General features: G+C 50.3%; 1 protein-coding gene and 1 non-coding gene across 3 annotated transcripts in view; both read left to right on the top strand.

The window, feature by feature from the left end:
• The window catches only part of TTC39A (tetratricopeptide repeat domain 39A), a 54,790-nt gene that overhangs the window by 1,404 nt on the left and 32,785 nt on the right, over nt 1-20,601 (top strand). The window contains exons 1-2 of one of the 2 annotated variants that reach the window (XM_036026069.1): nt 8,887-9,302; nt 20,484-20,588. In XM_036026069.1, coding sequence (XP_035881962.1) covers nt 9,265-9,302; nt 20,484-20,588 — 143 coding nt within the window. In that variant the 5' untranslated portion in view covers nt 8,887-9,264. Of the gene's footprint in view, nt 1-8,886; nt 9,303-20,483; nt 20,589-20,601 lie in introns of those variants that run through there. The other variant, XM_028512899.2, reaches the window with a different exon arrangement.
• On the top strand, nt 14,724-14,887 carry LOC114498357. Its single transcript, XR_003684780.1, has one exon. It is a non-coding gene; the product is annotated as a U1 spliceosomal RNA (small nuclear RNA).

The following is a 20,601-nucleotide window of genomic DNA, read 5'->3' as shown; positions in this document are numbered from 1 at the left end:
CCCCTGAGTCAGGCTCAGTGGCTTTCAGGGCCCCAGCATCTTTGCTTCCCTCTCACGGCTCTCATTCAGTCTTTCAACAAACACTGTCGAGCATGTAGCATGTCCCAGGCTATTGTACTAGGCGCTGCAGATATGCTATCACTTCACACATACAGGTCCCTGCTCTCAGGAGACCATGTTCTAGTGGGAAAGAACAGACTAAACTAGCAGGCAAATAAGTAAACACCAGATGGATGATGTTTAAGGCTTAAAATGGGGTGATATGGTAAATGGTAAAATTGACCATGCCCAGAGCATTCCTGGCAGAGAGGACAGCTCTTGTCAAAGCCTGAGGTGCACCTGAGGAGCAGAAAAAGGGGGTGGGTTGTTGAGGATCAGTGCCAATGGGATCCTGGAGGCAGGATGCCCAGAACAGGGATTTCATAGTGTGTTGGGAACCACCAGAGGGCGCTAGGGAGGGGAATTCACATATTTAAGGATGACCCTGCTGCACCATGAAGGAAGGAATTTGTGCAACAACCATTTCGACACTGAGTCACAGTCACCCTTTTCTGTCTCTCCACATGTGGAGAGATGACAGTGTTCCTGTGCCCCCCGTGTCACAGGAGCCCAGCACGGAATGGGGCTGAGGGTGTGCTTCAGCTTTGTGAAGCACGTGGGGGGATGATTTTTGAAGAGGGTGGGTTCCACTGGCTAGGGTAGTGAGGAGCGGCTGTGTCCCCAGGGGTTTCTTGCCCGGGGTCTGTCCTGCCTGTAAGAATCCAGCTGTGCTGGGTCCTGTAGGCACCAGGGAGCCTGGTGGGTTTCCAATGTGTATGCACTTCTGACGTCACAGTGTGGCTGGAGGCAGGGAGCCCGGAGAGGAGGCTGGTGTGATGATCCAGGACAGATGCTGAGGTATGGATTAGTAGGATAGAGGGGATCAGGAGAAAGAAACTAAGAAGGAAGAGCTGAGAAGTGGCAAATGGACAAGCTGGGAGGTGAGATCCAGAATCACTAGAGACGGGAGGGAGGTGAGAAGGAGTGAGGAGGAGGGAGAGGGCGAACTCTGGCCAAGCAGAGTCCACAACAGCCCCCCAGGGGCCTGTGTAAGGGAGTAGGCACAAGGGCCTGAACACATGTGCCTTTATGCTTCACGGAACTTGCTGGAACTTGCTGGACTCAAATACTTAGGTAATTAATTGCCCCTAGTTGCCCCCACCAGGACTTACTTCTGAGGCAAAAACCCAAGTCTCCATCCTCCCAGCTTGGGACCTGGGACTCCTCCACCTCACTCCTCACCAACCGTGCTCCCTGTGGCCCACAGCCGGAAGGGTGGAGAGCTTGGGAGAGCATTCAGACCCTGCTCTGCCACTTACTTATTGGCTCTCTGACCTTGATTCAGTTACTTGGCCTGTGAGAAGTTCAGTTTACTCAGCTGAAAAATCATAGCTACTCACTGAGTAGTGGGGAGACCTGGCGAAGTCAGGCTGGTAAAGGACCTGATAGACCGCCCTGGGACGCAGTCAGTCAGTGCTTGGCAAGTGTGAGTTCACTTCCTTCTTGCACTGGTATGGTACAAGGTAACCTTCCTGCAGGGGTATTTGCATTGAGCAGGGGATTTTGAGAGGTTTGGGAGCCAACTGTGGGATTCCTGGCACCAGGATTAGAAAGTGTGAACTGAAGGTTGTTGGTGTCAATCTGACAGGAATCCCTGAATGGGGGTGCAGTGAAAAAGGAAACTTGATTCAGTGCAAACAGCTCAGTTTTGATACAGCGCCACCCTGAAAACAGCCTGACTCTTAGGCTAACCTTTGACCGGGCAGGTCTGGGGCCAGACCCCTCTCTGGCCAGACAGCTCTTTTCTGCTCCCGCACTGGCCTGCTCTGTGCCAGTCTGCTGCGCGCCCTGCACCAGTCTGCCCCGCTCTGCTCTGGTGAGACTCCAGCCAGGGGAAAAGCAGTCTTCAACCTTTGGTGGAAAGGAAAAGTGTGCTCTCAGAGCCAGGGGTGAGCTGGCTTACGCAGACAGAAGTCCCCACTTCCTGGACCATGATTGGTTCCTCCTCATGCACCTGCGGGCTCCAGATTATTACAGTTTGGTCAAAAAGGCACAGTCCAGCTTGGTCAGAATGGAGCCACTCTAGTTGGTTGGTGAAGAAGCTGATGGGGATAGAACTGTGATAGCTGTGCAGCTCTGATTGGATGGGAAAAACCTCAGTCCTGCTGGTCGACATGGGATTCCAGGAACCCCTCTGTAAGGGCTGGCTCAGCTGGCCGGACACAGTGCAGGCTGGCAGTGCAGTGCAGGCTTCTCCCTGCAGGGCAGTTTGTGTGAGAGTTCCCTGTGTAGAAATGGCTGCTAGGCTCTGTTTCTAAAATTTGAGCCCAGTTGGCCGCAGGGAGCCATTCTAAGTAGGTATTTTCTTTCTCAGGCCCTCAGTAGCTGGGAACTGAGACAAGAAGGAAATGACAACCATGCATTGTACACAATGTGGACCACCACCTACGTGGCCTACAAATAGGGCCCCTTCCCAGACGTACCAGATCCGTGCCCCCCACTTATGGTTGCTTCTGTAGGAGTCAGCACCAGGAACAAAGGGGGAAGTGTGGGCAGGCAGATTGCTTTAAGTGGCTGAGCTGCTCTGGGAGGGAGGGCCCTCTCCGAGAATGGCGGACTGCTGGGGCGGCTGTGGACAGAATTGCTGCCCTTGGTTTGAGCCTGAGCTCAAGGAGCTCTCTGATCCCTCCATGTAGGGAGTTTTTGTTGTAGTTTGGTGACTGGAATCCTTGGGCAGCTTTGGTGTCTCTTCCTTGAGACTGGATCTGAGTCTCAGATCCAGAGTTGATCACCAGACTTACTGCTTTCGTTTCAAGATTCTACGATGTTGAAGCTTCTGATCCCAGGATTCTAATAACCCCCGTTGCCTCTTAAGAGTACCCTAGGAAGCAGGGAAGAGTAATAGGAGATTTTTATGGTTCTGTGGCCCTTCTCCAAGCCCCTCAGCCACCCTGGAAGAGTGGGCCCTTCTCCAAGCCCCTCAGCATCCCTGAAGAACTTCCGCTTCTGGGAGGGCCGAATGTATGTCTTCCACCATCTTCCTTCCCAGAAGAGAGCAGAAAATTTCTCAGAACTCAAGGCTCCTAAGCTTTGTTTTCCTTTTCTAAGACCAGCCCTTCTTGGATGAACAGCAATGCAGAAATCTATTCCTTTTAGGTAAAATTATTCCTCCACCCTATAAATGGCTAGTTTTGCCCCATGTCCTTCAACAGGACAATTATATTAGGATTTAGGACACTGGGTGGGCCATCAGGTGCCCTGGCCAGGCAACCTGTGCAGATACTTCACTCCTTTTGATTCCCATCTTTTCCCATGGGATAAAGTCTGTCCCTGCCTGTCCCTTCCACAGCCTCAGGCTTTCCTCTTACTCCCTGGAATGGTCGGCTCTTGCAAGCACCCACCCACTGTAAGAATTCATGAACACCCCCCTCCCAGATAGAGCATCTAGGTCTCAGATTGAAGGTGACTCTGCTATCTTACCAAGAAAATGGTTGGGTGGGTACGTCCTTTACACCTAGCTGACTGAAGGGCACACCCAAGCACTGGCCCTGGGCACAGACCAGTCAAAGGGGGATGGATGCCCACAGTCTCAGCGCACAGCACTGCGCTCACACTGTAACCCTTCTTCTTGCTTGCCACTCTCCCTCAGCCCCAGCTTCTCTCCCAGATACCCTCTGAACTAGGCCCCTGCCTCTAGAAGCCCCCCATCCCCGGCCACCCCGCTGCCTCAGTGGTCTGGAATAGCATGGAGGTCTGCCCTTGATGGTGCCCTGACCTGACCTGCATCAGCTCCTTCAACCCACTACAGCTCGGCCTGCAGAGGTCCAGTTCCCACTCTAAAGGATGAGGACATTGAGGCCTCCTCATGCTTTCTCAAATGCACAGACAATGAGGGTTTTTTAAGTATTAATTTTGAATTCTGCTTTTAAAAAATATTTTCCCACCTTTCAGAAAACTCATTCATGTAGCAAACACTTACTGAGCACCTCTGTGCCAGGCACTGTTCTGGGCAATGGAAACAGAAAAAAAAAAATCCCTGCCCACGTGGAGTGTAGAATTTAATGGGGAGAGACAGAGAATAAAAGAATCAGCAAAATATGCAGGATGTCAGATATCAAGTGCTATGGAAAAACTAATGCAGGAATTTGAAGTGGGAGGCAGGAATTCCATTTCAAATAGAATGGTCAGGGAAGACCTCACAGAGGAGGCAGAGTTTGAGCTGAGATCTGAAGGGGGTGAGGGGGTGCTCAGGTGAGTATGTGGGGGGAGAACATTTTAGGGAGAGGGAACAGCACGTGCAAAGGGCCTGAGGTGGGAGTGGGCTGGCTACTTAGAGAGAAGCAAGGAGGCCAGGCTTGCTGACTAAGAGAGAGAAAAGGGAGGTGGTATCAGAGAGAGCTAGGGGGTGTGGGTCATGCGGGGCCTCATGGCCACGTGGGGACTTGAGCGTTTGTACTAGGAAACACGGGGTGTGGTGTTTGGACCAGGAGAATGGCGTGATCCGATCAGATGGGTCTGGTCTGTGTGGAGAAAGGACAACAAGGGGACAGAGGCAGGAGCAGAGAAACTAGTCAGGAGACGGTGCAGTCATCCCAGCACATAAATGATCTACAAGCACAGTTTAAGTATCTGCAAGTAGTTCACCCTACAAATTCATGATAATCCATTGAACTAATTCCTTGTCAATTGGCATTTTGGTTATTTCCAACTGAGTCTTTAATACAGAAAACACTCTGATGGACACCTTTGTGCCATAGATCTTCATGTCAGACATGTTTGCTGTCTAGGTGTTACAGGGTCATCTTTCTAAGGCTTTCTGTCTATAATTTCGTCCTGAGAAAGAGGGTGCCCCTTCCTATGGCCACTGGCAGTGTTTGACCTACCACACCTGCCCAGAATGTACATAATGTGTGTCCAAAGGGTGTGGTTCCATCCTTGTGGTCCTGGCTGGGCCCGGATGCACATCTTAGGGGCCACCCCTCTTGTTTGGACAGCCTTGCGTGGTCCCAAAACTCTTTCGAGTCCATTTACTTATTTAAGACTCATGACAGTCCTGCAGTCCCTGCTCTGCAGGTCAGGAAACTAAAGCTCAAAGGACAGCAGAAAAGGCCCTGTTCGAAGTGCTGTATGGATGTTACCTCATTTAATCCTTGCAACAACCCGGTGAGGTGGGTGCCGTCAACATCCCTAGTTCAGAGATGAAGTCGCTGGTGCAGGGTATCAGCAGGGGTGTAAGCCCTGGCTTGCCAACCTGCTCTGCAAGCCACTCCTGGCCCTGCCTCAAGCTAGTAGGGTGACTCGCTTGGGGCTGCACAGGTGGACGTGGTGGGCTCAGAACCTCCTGGCTCTGGAGCTCATGTCCGAGCTCCTGACCAGGGGCTACTCAATGCCAGAATCCCCTCAGCAGAAAGCTGCCTCTTTCTTCCCATTAAAACTGGTCTTGGCCCCTTCCTTAAACCTACCTGCAGCAGCTCCTGGAGACCAGACTTTGGTAGGAGAACTCAGATCCCAGCATGGAAGACATCAGAGCCCAGAGGGCCCTTGAGCTTCTGGTCCAGTCGTCTTTTCTCTTGAGGTTGAACAGGAAGAAGGAAACTAAGGGCCACAGTGGGGCAGTCATGACTGCCCAAGGTCACACATGTAGTGGGGGTCAGAGCCAGGGGGTGGGAGGAGGCTGGCCCAAGGAGCAGGCCAGGTCCCCCCCAAGTGGCCCTCTCCAGGGAAGTTGAAGAGCTGTGACTCACAGCTGTCTCCAAGAGCCCTTTGTTGAGGAGCCTGCTTACTTGTGAATTATTAATGAGACCAAGCCTGTAACCTGCTGGGTGGCACTCACTTGAAGACAACCTGTTTTACAGTCACCAGCTCCCTGCAGTGGGCAGCCCTGGAGTCCCAGGGCTCTGGGGCTTCTGGGCAGGCACAGCCAGCGGGGGTGGGGCAGGGAGGGGGGATGAGGGCGCTTCATGCCAGGGAAAGCCCTGGAGGAAGGGACTGAGAGCAGGGAAGGGGATGAGTGGTCTCCTGCATAATGCTCAGTAAGCCTCGCAGTATCCTGGAGCGGGTGAGACGTTTGTCCAGGTTTACAGATGAGATGCAGGGAGGGAGAGGCAGGGCTGACTTCACAGCTTAAGCTCTTTCTACAACAATGGCACCCTTTTCACATGCTCACACCCCCTTTTCTGGGAGCCCCATTTCCACACTTTCCCCGCAGGAGAAATAGTCAAGTCCTGGGTTTATGCTAGGGCTAGGACTGAGTCCAAGTCCCACTTGGTCCAAGCCTCCTATAGGATGGGAGACAAAGTTACTGCAGAGCTTTCTGGAGCCTTCTGAGGAAGTTTCACTAAGCAAACGTTTATTGCTGAGAGATGGTGCAGGTGAAAGCAGTCCGCATGAGGGCGTCAGGGCTATCGTAAAGTATGGCAAGCCCAGCGGTGTGTGCTTGTGGGCTGCAGGGGTGGGGGGGAGTGAGGGAGGAAAGCAGGCCTCGTGGTATGTCCCAGGCACAGAGGACCAGGAAACAGGTGCCCTGGCAGGGGAGGAAGGACCTCAGGACACTCTCAGGTCCCCAGGGCCTGGCTGCCAGCCTGAGTTGGGGTTGCGCAGGTGGCCTGAGCAGGGTCACCTGGGTTGGGAGGTGGAAATCATGGTGACTCACAGGCTCCTTCCTCAGGGCTGGGACTGGGCCAGAGTTCCCGGGGGCCAGGAACCACTGGGGCAGGGCCCTCCTGAGAGCTGGTGGGCCACTCTGACGCTCTGACTCACCGGTGAGCCGCTCTAGTATCACCGTCACTGTGGGGGCGTGGGGAGAGTCACAGCTCCAAGGGCTGCTCATCTGGCAGGGCCTCAGTTGTCATCTGTAAAAAGGGGGGAGCGAAAGCATCTACCGTTCTGCCACTGCCACCGTCATCAGGCCCTCCACAGCGCCGTGCTGCAGGCCAGCCAGGGCTCCGCACATTTTATGTTTGCGAGTCCTGACCCTCACTATGCCCCTTTGCTGTAAGCAGTGCTATTATTTCCATTTTACTGAGGAGGTAACTGAGGCTCAGAGCCGTGGTTAAAGTGGGCATTCAATGAGATAATCTTTGTTATACACTTAACACGTGTGACACGTAGTAAGCCTTTGATGAATGTCACTCGTTACTGTGGTCGTTACCTCAGGGGGAAACGTGCAAGTGCCCGGCCCAGTATCAGTGCTGAGGGAGTCGTCAGGCACTGACACGGGGGCGTCTCACCGGGCCCGAGTCGCCAGAAGCTCCCAGTCTGATGGCAGAGGCGGCCACAGACAAACCTCACTCCACCACCACCACACGCAGCGCAGGGTGAGTGGGGTAGGTCGGCGGGGATTAGGGCAGGGTGTGCCCAGAGAGCCCCTGAGCCAGCCAGGGAGGGAGGGCCTTCTGTAAGAGGCGGCTTCTGAACTAAAACCTCCAGGGTGAGTAGGAGTTTTGGAACATGGCATGTTCTTAATAAATGTTAACTGAATACAGTAGAGATTTACCTTGAAGTTGATATAGTCTAGAGGACCTCTCATTCACCTGGCCCCTCCCAAGGCTCCGGAGGAAACCGTTCCATCATAAACTGCTGGGCTGACCCATGGTTAAATGAATGAATAGTAAGTGACACAGGAGGAAGGTGTGTTCTAGGCAGAGGGAACAGCATGTGCAAATGCCTAACGATTTGAAAGTGTGTGGCAGGTGGCAGGGCCCCTGCCTGCCTCAGCCACATCACCCAGGCCCCTCTTTACATACTTGCTGCTCTCCTCACCAGCTTGGGAAACTCCAGCTGTCACTGTATATAAATAACCTTCAAGGGTCAACTCTGTGCCCACCTTCTCCAGGAAGCCACCCCGCCAGCCTGTGTAGCAGTTCCCCTCATCTGTATTTCTATAGCCAATGGTGGCTGTCATCGCAGCCTGCTCCTTGTAGTGACTTACCTTTTTGTGCCTATGTCTGAGAATCCCAGAGGGGCGTAGAGCCTTGCAAGTGAGCATCTAGCTTCTGCTCACATCTGGGCAGGATAAGAACCCACTACCTTTACAAATAGCCTGTTGGGATTTAAACAGCACTCCCCTAAACCTGCGCCTTCTGCCACGGGGCCCTATCAGCCTGGCTCTCCCTGGACCTAGTCCAAGCCCTCCTCCCACCACAGCTGCTTCTGCAAGCTCCTCCCTTTCCTCTTCTGACATTCTAGAGTTCAGGGCTGATCCACCGGTGCTAGAGCCCCTCCTCCTTCTGTCCCCTGCCCGTCTGAAGGGACAGCTATAATGGCAGCCACGTGGTCTGATGAGTCATGGTTAAGAGCATCTGGGGCCTAGGGGTGATGGCTGGTTAACTCCTCATGGGCCAGTGGTTCTTTCTGCCCGGAGACCAGGTGGGCTTTAACCCTGGCCCTAGACATAAACCTCAGGACTGGGCAGTCAGTGGGCATCCGAGGAGTGTTATAGGTGACCCCCACATAGGCACTGGGGATTCAGGGGAGGAGCCAAGGGGGCAAGAGGCAAGAATGTGAACTTTGTAGTCAGGAGGGCTGATTCCAGTCACAACTTGCCCTCTATTAGGTGAGTGGTCTTGAGCTACTCGCATCAACGCTGTGCCTCAGTTTCCCCATCTGCAAAATGGCAGTGATGGGGATTATTTGAGGAGGTGAGTGTGACCTGTTGGCTAGCAGAGAGTGCTAAAACGCATTATTTTCCGACTCCTTGTCTTCTCAAACACAGTCACCAGTGGGCTATTGGATGGGATTAAAATCCAAGCCTGATTCCGGAGGCCTCCCACCAGTGAATGCAATGGGAAGGTGAAGGACTCAGGTCCAGGCGCGGGGAGGCAGGAGCTGTGAAGGAGGGGAGAGTGACAGGTCTAGAACTTTCTGGCCTCACACAGGCGCAGCTGTGCAAGGCAGGAGTGAACTCTTGGTCCCTGGGGGCTGCGCGGAGAGGGTACCCGGACATGGGCCACGTAGGCCGTGGGCACCCGGGGCTCTCACCTGCCCGAGCTGAAGGTGCGGTGGTGGGGTGGGGGCGTACTCAGCAGGCGGCCACGGCCGTGGTCCCACTGCGCGGGTGGGCAGCCCGAGGCCAGCCCGGCCCCGCCGCCTTCCCCGCCCCCGGCGCGCCCCTCCCCGGCCGCCGCGTCCCTGGCTCCGCGGCACAGCGCCCTGCTCGGGTTCCGGCGGCTGCACCTGGGCCACAGCTGGCGTCCGGCGGGGGCACGCTGCCCGCCCCCCTCCGCGATGACCACGGCCGGCGCCCCGGGCACCCTGCCCGCTGGGTAAGTGCGCGGCGGGAACGGGAACGGCAACAGCTTGGGGGGCGCGGGCTGGTCTGGGCCCGCGGAGTGGGGCCGGCACCCAGCTGGCCTCCCCTGCGCCACCTGCCCCGCGGCCCGCACTGCGGCTTCCAGCCCCTGCCAGGCGGCATCGTGCCCCCACCCCGTCCGCCTCTGAGCCTCTGGGTGCTGCCGCTGCGGGGAGGAGGGGGAGAGGGCTGCGGAAACTCGCGCTAGGAGACTGGAGGCGCGGGGGATCCTGGGTCCTCACTCCCCCCTGGGTCCCAACTTTCTCATCCGTAGTAACAGGCCTGTACTACAGCCAAAGCTGCCTTCCTCCCCTGTGGCGTTTACACCTGTGGGTGGTCTCATTATCACCTCCATTACAGAGGAGGGAACTTGTCTTCGGTCACCCAGGAGGTGAGAGGTGGGTCTGGGGTTTGAACCGAGTTCCATCTGATGCCAGAGTCCCCACTGGCAAGGCACACTACCTCATCTTCAGGGATATTTGGGGGAGTTAAAAGGCTAAGAAATGAACCAGTTGAGCCCATTGGGTGCAGCCTGAAACAGGGCAAAAAAGGTGGGTGCTGTCACTTTCAGTGTGGCTCTCCTGCCCACCACCCTACTGAGAAACCCTGTAGGACCCCTACTTTGCCCCTGGAGCAGTGACAGCGATTAACTGCTGGGAGATAAGGATCAATTCTGCATTTCCTAGGCCCTGGTGGTTAGGGGGCCGCTGCTGGGAGCCTGGACTGCTGGGAGGTTGCTGGGTGGAGATCCAGCCCAGGTGAGCTGGGAGGGGTGCCACCCTGCCTGGAGCCTCACCACCAGGGACAATATTTACCAAGGACCTCAGGGCTAACACATGAACAGGGAGGTGACAAGGCCAGTGCCAGCTGGAGTGCTCCACTGGGCCTGTGTGAGGGTGTGCCTCATGGAGAGCTTGGGAGTCAGGTGGCTGGGGGACACTCGGAACTGTGGGAGGGTTCGCTGGGGAGTCTTGACCTTTTGTTGTATGACTTTGGCCAAGTCCTTTATCCTCCCTAGACTTATTTCTCATTCTCTTTTTCCTCCCTTCCTCCTTCCCTCCCTCCCCCCCTCTTCTTTCTTTCTTTTCTTCTTTCTTTCTTTCTTTCCTTTCTTTCTTTCTTTCTTTCTTTTCTTTCTTTCTTTCTTTCTTCTTGAAATTATTGGTGTGACATTGGTTTAATAAAATTATACAGGTTTCAGGTGTACAATTTTATAATACATCATCTGTATATTGTATTGTTAAGTCTCAAGTTCACCACCCCAAGTCAAGTCTCCTTCCATCACCACTTATTCCCCCTTTACCCTCTCCTATCATCCCCCACCTCACTTTCCCTCTGGTAATCACCATACTGTTGTCTATGAGGTTTTTGTTTGTTTGTTTGTTTTGCTTAATCCCTTTTTCACCCAGTCCCCCAAGCCCCTCCCCTCTGACAGCTGTCAGTCTGTTCTCAGTATCTATAAGTCTGTTTCTATTTGGTTTGTTAGTTTATTTTGTTTATTACATTCCACATATAAGTGAAATCATATGGTTTCACTTATATGAGTGAAATCGTGTTTATCGTTCCCTGACTAGCTTATTTCATTTAGCATAATGCTCTCCAGGTCTATACTACCCAAAGCAATCTATAAATTAATGTAATTACAATGTAATTCCTATCAAGATATCGATGGTGTATTCCACAGAACTAGAACTAATATACCAAAATTTACATGGAACCACCAAAGACCTCAAATAGCAACAGCAATCTTGGAGGAATCATGCTATCTGATACCAAACTATACTACAAGGCCATAGTAATCAAATCAGCATGGTACTGGCATAAAAACAGACATATAGATCAATGGAACAGAATAGAGAGCCCCAAAATAAACCCATGTCTTCACGGTCAATTAATACTTGACAAAGGAGACAAGAACACACAATGTGGTAAATATAGTCTATTCAATAGCTGGCGTTAGGAAAACTGGACAGGTATCTGCAAAGAAGAAGAAGAAGCAGCAGCAGCTAGATCATCTTCTTACACCATACACAAGAATAAGATAAAAATGGATTAAAGACTTAAATGTTCAATTTGAAACCATAAAAATCCTAGAAAAAAACATAGCCAGTAAAATCTCAGACATTTTTTTGTAGAATATTTTGTAATATATCTCCTCCAGCAAGAGAAACAACAAAAAAATAAACAAATGGGACGACATCAAACTAAAAAGTTTTTGCACACCAAAGGAAACCATCGACAAAATGAAAAGACAACCCATTGAATGGAAGAACACATTTGCTGATGATATATCTGATAAGAGGTTAGTATCCAAAATTTATAAAAAACTCATACAATTCAACACCAAAAAGATAAATAATCCAATTGAAAAATGGGTAAAGAACATGAATAGACACTTCCCCAAAGAGGATATACAGATGGTCAATAGACATATCAAAAGATGCTCAACATCACTAATCATCAGAGAGATGCAAATTAAAACTACAATGAGATATCACCTCACGCCAGTCAGAATGGCCATCATCAATAAATCAAAAAAACAACAAATGTTAGCAAGGATGTGGAGAAAAGGGAATCCTTTTTCATTGTTGGTGGGAATGCAGATTGGTACGGCCACTATGGAAAGCAGTATGGAGATACCTCAGAAGGTTAAAAATTCAACTGTCTTATGACCCAGCTTCTGAAAATATATCTGAAGAAATCTGAAACACTAAGTCAAAAGAATATATGCACCCTTCCTGCTCATTGCTTCCTGGACTTCTTGACCCTCCTTTGGAAAATACAGGGAGGCTGGGCTGGTGGCTCCTTTCTTGCTCTGGGCTGGTCTTTGTAAATCTGGAGCCTGCTTAGGTCTCTTCTGCCCAGCCTTGACTGAGTACAACCCCACTGAGTCCAGAAAAATGGTTTCCAGATCAGAAGGCAGGTAGAACAGGGCTCTTATCAAGGAATTCTCAACTCCCAGGATAGAAGCCACATTTATCCTTCTTCCTTGCACACTCAGATCCTAGCCAGTACCCTCTCTACAGCTCCAGGCTCCTCTGGCCCCATGCAGGCTTCCAGGTCAGTGAGCTCACTCTTCTGTCACTGTTGGATCTTCCTCCTACTGAACCATACCTGCCCGCCTGCATGCCCTCCAGGTCCCTGTTTTCTTTGAGGCCACATAGGTCCATTTGCCTCTGCCCCTTGCCCTGGTTAGTGCCATCCTGGTGGGGTCTGAGCAGAGCAGGGGCAAAGCAGTGCCACTTTCACTATAGACACTCATTCAGTCACTCAACAAACACCTCTGAGGCCTTTCTGGGCCTGGGCCTGTGTGTGAGGGTCAGTGGAGAACAAACCAAGTTTTCAATCTGTACCACTTTAAAAATCATGAAATAGGGGAGGGATGGGAAGGTGAGCTGGGATGGGAGTAAAGGACAGAAAACTGTACTTGAACAACAATTAAAATAAATTTTTTTAAAAAAAGAAAAGAAAAACAAACAAAATCATGAAATAATAACTTCAGGCCAAGATGGAGGTATAGGTAGATATGCTTCACTTCCTCACACAACCAAAAGAAGGATAACAACCAATTAAAAGACAAAAACCAATCAGAACTGCCCAAACATCAAACTATATGGAAGTCCAACAACAAGGAGTTAAAGAAGAAACATTCATCCAGGCTGGTAGGAGGGGAACAGACTGGCAGCCGGGGCAGAGAGAATGTGCTGCAAGGTGGCGGCTGGCAGGCCAGATGGTCCCACATTCACGTATGGATAAACCAGGATGAACAACTGGGGAGTGAGACAGACTGCACAATCCATGGTTCCAGCACCAGGAAAATAAAGCCTCATAACTTCTGGCTGTAAAAACCCACTGGGGTTGCAGCTATGGGAGAAACTGCCAGTCTCACAGGAGAGTTTGTTAGACAGGCCCATGAGGTCCTAGAATGTACACAAAAACACCCACCCAGGAATCAGCACCAGGGCAGTACCTAGAAGGATGCAATTCGTTTGTGGGAAGTGGGGGAAGTGACTGAAAGCAGGGTGAGAGCTGAGCAAGTGGCACTGTTCCCTCTCAGACCCCTCCCCCACACACTGCACCACAACACAGTGAAGTGCGTCACCCCACCCTGGTGAATACCTAAGGCTCCACCCCTTACAATGTGGAAATATGGCCCAAGTGAAAGAACAGATCAAAACTCCAGAAAAAGAACTAAGTGACAAGGAGATAGTCAACCTATCAAATGCAGAGTCCAAAACACTGATAATCAGGATGCTCACAGAAATGATTAAGTATGCTTGCAAAATAGAGGAAGAAGTAAAGGCTATGCAAAGTGGAATAAAGAAAAATACACAGGGAACCAGTGAAGGGAACGAAACTGGGACTCAAATCAACAATTTGGAACAGAAGGAAAAAATAAACATTCAACCAGAACAGAATAAATAAATAAGAATTCAAAAAAATGAGGAGAGGCTTAGGAACCTCTGGGACAACTTTAAATGTTCCAACATCCAAATCATAGGGGTACCAGAAGGAGAAGAGGAAGAGCAAGAAATTGAAAACTTATTTGAAAAAGTAATGAAAGAAAACTTCCTCAATCTGGCAAAGGAAATAGACATACAAAAGTCCAAGAAGCTCAGAGTCCAAAGAGGAACACACCAAGACACATGATAATTAAACTGCCAAATATTAAAGATAAGGAGAGAATCTTAAAAGCAGCAAGAGAAAAGTGTTACCTACAAAGGAGTTCCCGTAAGAATTTCAGCTGATTCCTCAGAAGAAACCTTACAGGCAAGAAGGGAATGGAAAGAAGTATTTTAAGTCATGAAAGGCAAGGACTTACATCCAAGATTACTCTATCCAGCAAAGCTATCTTTTAGAATGGAAGGGCAGATAAAGTGCTTCCCAGATAAGGTAAAGTTAAAGGAATTCATACTCACCAAGCCCTTATTATATGAAATGTTAAAGGGACTTATTTAAGAAAAAGAAGATCAAAACTGTGAACAGTAAAATGATAACAAACTCACAGCTATCAACAACTGAAACTAAAAAAGCAAAAACAAAAACAAAAAAACAAACAAAAAAAAACCCAAGCAAAGAAATAGAATAGGAACAGAATCACAGAAATAGAGATCACATGGAGGGTATCAGCAGGAAGGGTGGAAGGGGACAATGGGGGAAAAGGTAGGAATAAGAAGCATAAATGGTAGGTACAAAATAGACAGGGAAAGGTCAAGAATAGTACAGGAAATGGAGAAGCCAAAGAACCTATATGTATGACCCATGGACATGAACTAAGGGTGAGGGAATGCTGGAGGAAATGGGGGTACTGGGCGGAGGGAGATCAAGGAGAGAAAAAAATGGACCAATTGTAATAGCATAATCAATAAAACGAACTTTAAAAATCATGAAATACATGCTTACCTGGCAGGGGAGACACCATGATCACGAACTTGGATTTCCCTGGGTGAGGCTTATCCAGTGCACTCTGGATGTGCTGACCCCTGCGATTTCCCCAAATGTGGGCAACTTGACTGCATAATTTGTGTAGTAGGGGGACTGCATTTGCGCTCTCCCCTGGTCCCCCCACAAAAAACCATGAAATATTTTAAGCCTTCAGAAAAATATAGCAAACAGTGAAGGGAACTCCAAGCCTTTGCCGCCCAGCCATTGCAGAAAATGCCGTCACGCCCTGTTTGTTTCACAGTCTTCTTTCTGAGAAAGAAGCCCTGGCGGAGAACCCCTTCCCCTCTTCCCTCTGCAGAAAGGATCACCATTCTGAATTTCGGTTTTATCATTTTGTATTAGTTTTTATTGTTTTTCCAAGTGTGTAAGTCTAAAAAAATATTTAGCTTGCTCTTACTTTAAAATTTTTATACAAATGGAGTCACAGAGTATGAATGATTCTGTGGCTTGCTTTTTCTCACTTACTTTCAGGTTTCTGAGGTTTAGCCTTCTAGATCCTTGTGGCTCTGGCTCCCATGTGCCCTGATGGTGATCCACCACTCAATGTGACCCCCATTTGCTTGTTTATCCAGGCTCCTTGATAATTATTGAGGTGGTTCCCAGTGTCTTGCTATTCAAACAATGAATATTCTCATACAATTGCCCTTTGCATGTATGTGAGGGTCCTTCTAGGTTGCCCCATTGGAGTAGAATCACAGGGTCTTAAGATATGTATACTCCTTCTTTTAAAGTTATCTAGTCTCATTATAAAAGCAGAGCTGCTCAATAAGAGAAATGAGGGAAATACATAATCTTAGAAACAATAACAATCACTTACATTTCCTGAGTGCTTCTTGTGCTTTAACATGATCTCAGTTGTTCTTCACAGCAAATGGGAGGTTGTTCCCCATCTCCCATTTCATTGATGGGAAGACTGAGGCTCATAGAGGTTAAAGAATCTTGCCAAGTTTCTTCAGCAAGTACTTGGTGAGCTGTGGCTTGAGTCCAGGGTTGTCTGCTTTCAAAACTCTTGAAGGCCATGTTGCACTAGGCCCTGCCACATGATACTTTCTTTATGCAGGGTTAAAGGGGATTCTTTGGAAGTAGAGTCACAATCATATTTGCAATTTAGAAAGGTCACTTTGGAAGTGCCAGATCCCTGCAGACATAATGTTTTAACCCTCTGAGCCAAAGTGCCCCCGGAATGGTGAAGCAGGGAGTAGGAACCCAGCTCAGACCCCTATCTGCTCCCTGAATAACATCCTTGCCCTTTCTCCACTGTCCCACAGCCACCTCACCCAGACTGGGTCAGGAAAGGGGAGTTTTCTGCCCCCCCCCCCCCCACCGTGGGGACTGAGGGTCTCCCCAGCTCTCCCGAGCCCTGCCCATCATCAATCACGAAAGTAGCAGCTTGCAGGAAGATTAAAGCAGGGAGGTGGGAGGGAAGGAGAGAGTGGGGTGGCTCCAGGCTGTCTGGTGCTCCCCCCTCAGCTTCCAGCCCCCTTCTCCCCTTGGCATCAAGTGTCCCTCCCCCACTATGCCAAAGCTCCTGGCATTGGTCACCATCCAGCTTCCTGCTCCAATGTGCTTAGTACCCCCCTCCAATCCTCTGCTTCCCCAAAGCCCAGGGGAGGTGCCACCATCACCACTTGGGAGCTTAAGAATTTAATGGCCTGGTGGCTTGGAGCAGAGAGACCTTGGGGAAAGCCTGTAGACAAGTGGGGACCTCAGTCAGCGGGGAGAGGAGAGGTTTGCCCAAGCTGCTTTTGCAGAAAGCATTTCTGTCTTCTTTCAGGCTCCTGGGAGGAGCAGACTGGGTTTCTGTCTTCACTTTCTTATCTTTCAAATGTAGATAAGAGCCTGCTTGCCTCTCCAGGCTGGTGGAAGGACTGAGAGAACTAATTAGTCATCAATTTAGATAACTTGAAGTGATAACTTCATGGTGGTGATGGAGGAGTTATTAATCCTGTTGTTAAGTCAGTGGGCCCCAAGTCCCTAGCCTTCCTGAGCTCCCCAGCCCCTCCCTCCCCCAGCAGGCCTTCCAGAGCTTCTGTCTCCCTGCCCTGCCCTGTGGCTTGGGCCTGCCCCTCACTGTGCTGTCATGCCTCCAGCCCTTTGCTCACACTCTTTTCCCTTCTTAGACTTCTTTTCTCCATCTGGTCCTCAGTTCAGTGCCATCTTTTCCAGAAAGCTTCCCTGTATGCCCCGTCCTCCCTTCCTGGCCTCCTCAATCCCCAGTGTTCCCATGAGGGATCTGAATGTCACAGCCTTCGCCCGAATCTGTGGCATCTGTCGTTCCGGGTCTGGGTCTGCTCTGTGTCCCCAGGCCTGGCCCGGAGCTGGAGATGAGGGGCATTTGTGGGCGGGGAGGAGGGAGAGGTCACCTCAGACCCACCTCACTGTAGTTAAGTAGAAGAGGTGCTGGGGCCGCCAGGGGAGGGAATACCTGTCTGTGTTGTGTGTCCATCTGTCTGTTTGTCCTCCTCTCCAGGTTCTCCAAACAGGTAGAACCTCTTCCTTGGTGGGGGATGAAGATGGTGGTGGTTGTGGGGCGGGGTGTTGCACAGACATGGGGGGCAGGCTCTTGGCTCTGGAGCTGTGTAGAGATGGATATAAGCCAGGACAATGGACTTTGACTCCTTGGGGCTGAGCTGGTGGGCACCGGCTCATGCAGAAACTTGAGTTAGAACTCATGACTGGGCATGTGACCTTGGCCAAGTCACCTCTCCTCTATGCCTTAGTCTCCTCATCATCAGTGGGGGTAATAACCCACTTCACGGGGCTTAGTGAGGGCTCAAGGAGATAATGCCAGTTAAACACCTGGGGTCATAAGTGCCCACTGCCTCTTCATCCATTCATCCAACCGAGATGGGTGGATGGAACAGGCTCAGCCCTGGGCACAAAGGAAGACACTGTCCCTGTCTCATGAAGAGAGGGACAGGGCCACTTCCGGTGGGGCCTTTTTGGGCACAGAAAGGAACTTGGTCTTTATCCTAAGAGTACTGAGAAGGCAGTAAAGTGGTGCAAGTCCAAAAGTATGACATGGTTATATTTGGATTAAAAAAAACTTTTAAAAAACTATTATGAGAGGGATAGATTAAAGGGAATAACACCTCTAAACATTTTCCTTTTTTTACAGAAAGATTTTATTTATTTATTTTCAGAGAGAGGGGGAGGGAGAGAGAAAGAGAAGGAAAGAAACATCATTGATGTGAGAGAAACATCAGTGAGTTGTGTCTTGCACGCCCCCAACTGGGGACCCCGTCCTCAACCCAGGCATGTGCCCTGACAGGGAATTGAACCATCCACCTTTCAGTTTGCAGGCTGGTACTCAATCCATTGAGCCACACCACCCAGGGCTCTAAAATTCTCCTTAAAAATAAAACAAAACAAAAAACCAGAACCAAACCAAACCAAAACAAAACAAAACCCTACCTAGAGGCTGGATGAATTAAAACAAACATCCTTTGAAATACATTCCTGAGCTTCCACAGAAGTAACAGAAATCCTCTCAAGCCAACAATAAAGAGAGAGCTGAGATTAGGCTGCTGAATGGGATGTAGCCACAGCAACCTGGGGGTGTTTACAAACCCAGAACCTTGAGTTTTAACAGCCACTCAGGGGAAGGGAAATAAGGTCCTGGGCCTGCAGCCACAGTGTGGAGGGGCCTGCACCCCCACCACATGAATCTGGGACCTTCAAAAGTCTTCAGCCAACAGGAACATTGACTAGAACAAAGCATCCAGCCACCTGCAATGGAAGACGACAGTTCTGGTGGGGACAGAAAGGTTCCATAGAAAATTATATTGCCCTCACACAAATTTTGGGCTTCAATACAACACTATCTTTGTCATCTTGAATATACTAAACAGAAAAGTAACTGGCGTGATCTCAGGGTGGCAGTGCCCCAGGGTACCTGGCGGAGCACATGACCATCCTCCCTGGAGGAACATGGCCTCATCCCAAGGCGACCGATCAAGTAGGAGATCGTGGTGAAAGTACAAGACACACAAGGACACGGGTCCCTGTGAGCGACAGGCACTGGGAGCAAGAAGTAGCAGGATTAGTTTCTCTGAGAGTCTAACATGCTAGACTTATGATATATAGAATACAAATAATTGTGCTTTAAATGTGTAAAAAAAAAAAATAAAAGATGTACTTGAAACAATAAGCAGGGAAGAAAATACCACCCAAAATGGCCAAGCAGATTTGAAAAAGAACAAAGTGGAGTTTCTGGAGATGAAAAATACAACTATTGAACAGAAGAGAATTAGTGAAATGGAAGCTCTAAAGAAATCACTCAGACTCTAGCAGAGAGAGTCAAACAGGAAGCAAAGAAGAGAGTGAAGAGACAGGAAACACAGAACGCAATCGTCTAACAGAGAGAGACAGAAGGGGTGGGAGGGGCTGGGTGTGGAAGGGGGAGCCATCCATCAGACCTGGCGCTGGGGGCACCGGCCATTGCAGGCGGAGGGCTGGGAGATGTTCAGGAGGGAGAACCGGCAGGGCTTAGGGATGGAGTCCACGACAGAGGCCCGGCAGAGGACTGTGTTCAGGATGACTATGAAATTTCAGGCTTGAGGAACTGGGTAGGGGGGGTGTCACTTATCAAAGACTTGGGGAGAACAGGTTTGGGAGAACAAACAAGAGTTCACTTTTGAACGGGACAAGTTTCAGTTTGCCTGGGAAGCTCTGCTGATGTATCACAGAGAAGGACACTGGGCTCCAGAGCCAGGCCTTAAAGTGCGTGTAGGAGTTTACCTGGTGGAGAAGGGGCTTTGTCTTCATTGTGGGGGGGAAAGGATCTCCTTCGGCAAGATCACGGAGCCCCATTTTGAAAGCTTCTCTCCCTCTAAAGAGACCTCTTGAGAAGAGAGAGTCTCAAAATCATCAGAGAGGACTTGGTTTCATCTCTCATTTTCAAATGGGGAAGCTGAGGCCCAGAAAAGTCAGAGATTTGCTCTCTTAGCCTTAGACTCTCATTCATTCATTCACTCACTCACTTAGCAGATATTTATCAGACACTCATTTTATACCAGATACTAGATGCTGGGGATATGGCAGGAAATAAAACAAAGATTCTTGCCCTCAGGAAGCATATATTTTGGCAGAGGGAGAGAGACTATAAACAAAATAAAGACAAAAATAAGTAAAAACTATGTGTCAGAAGGTGGTAAGAGCTGCAGAGAAGAGCGAGGACTGGAAGACGTTGGAGGTGCTGCTGGGAAGGTGAGCCTTGAGCGCGGAAGGCCGGGCAGCCCTCACAGGCCGGTGCCCACCGCAGCCCATTGTGACAGAGCCTCCGGGGTTCTAGAGCACGGGCCTGAGGCAGGCCAGAGAAGGCCTAGGGGAGGAGCAAGAAAAGGACTGAAGTGGAATTTAGTAGGTGGGCTGTGCCCCCCAGGGGGGCACAGAAAAGCCCAATGGGTCAGAAGGGCCACAAAGATTCCCTTTACGCTTGTGAGGGGTAAGAGAAATCTCTGTGCTCCTTGCCCCGCTGTCCTCAGCCCCCTCCACTAGATCTCAGATGTCGCTCCATTCTGCTCTCCTTCTGCCTTTAGGGACGTTCAGCAGTGGGTCCAAATTGTCCTTGTGTGCCAATGGGCAGCCTGGAGGAGCTTGTGACAGGCATCCAAGGCCCACCGGGGAGGTCGGGTGGGCCCTGGAGAGGCTGTTACAGCCAGGAGTGGGGTTGAAGTCGCCGGAATCACACCCATGTCTCTCTCCTCAGGACTGCTGTGAGCAGCCTCCATGAGGCCCTGGACCAGTGCATGATCGCCCTGGACCTCTTCCTCACCAACCAGTTCTCAGAAGCACTCAGCTACCTCAAGCCCAGGTGGGTCTCAAGC

This window comes from Phyllostomus discolor, chromosome 5, assembly GCF_004126475.2.
Source record: "Phyllostomus discolor isolate MPI-MPIP mPhyDis1 chromosome 5, mPhyDis1.pri.v3, whole genome shotgun sequence".
Lineage (NCBI taxonomy): Eukaryota > Metazoa > Chordata > Mammalia > Chiroptera > Phyllostomidae > Phyllostomus > Phyllostomus discolor.
Note: the sequence above shows the minus strand (reverse complement) of the source record. Positions and strands in the feature narration are given on the sequence as shown.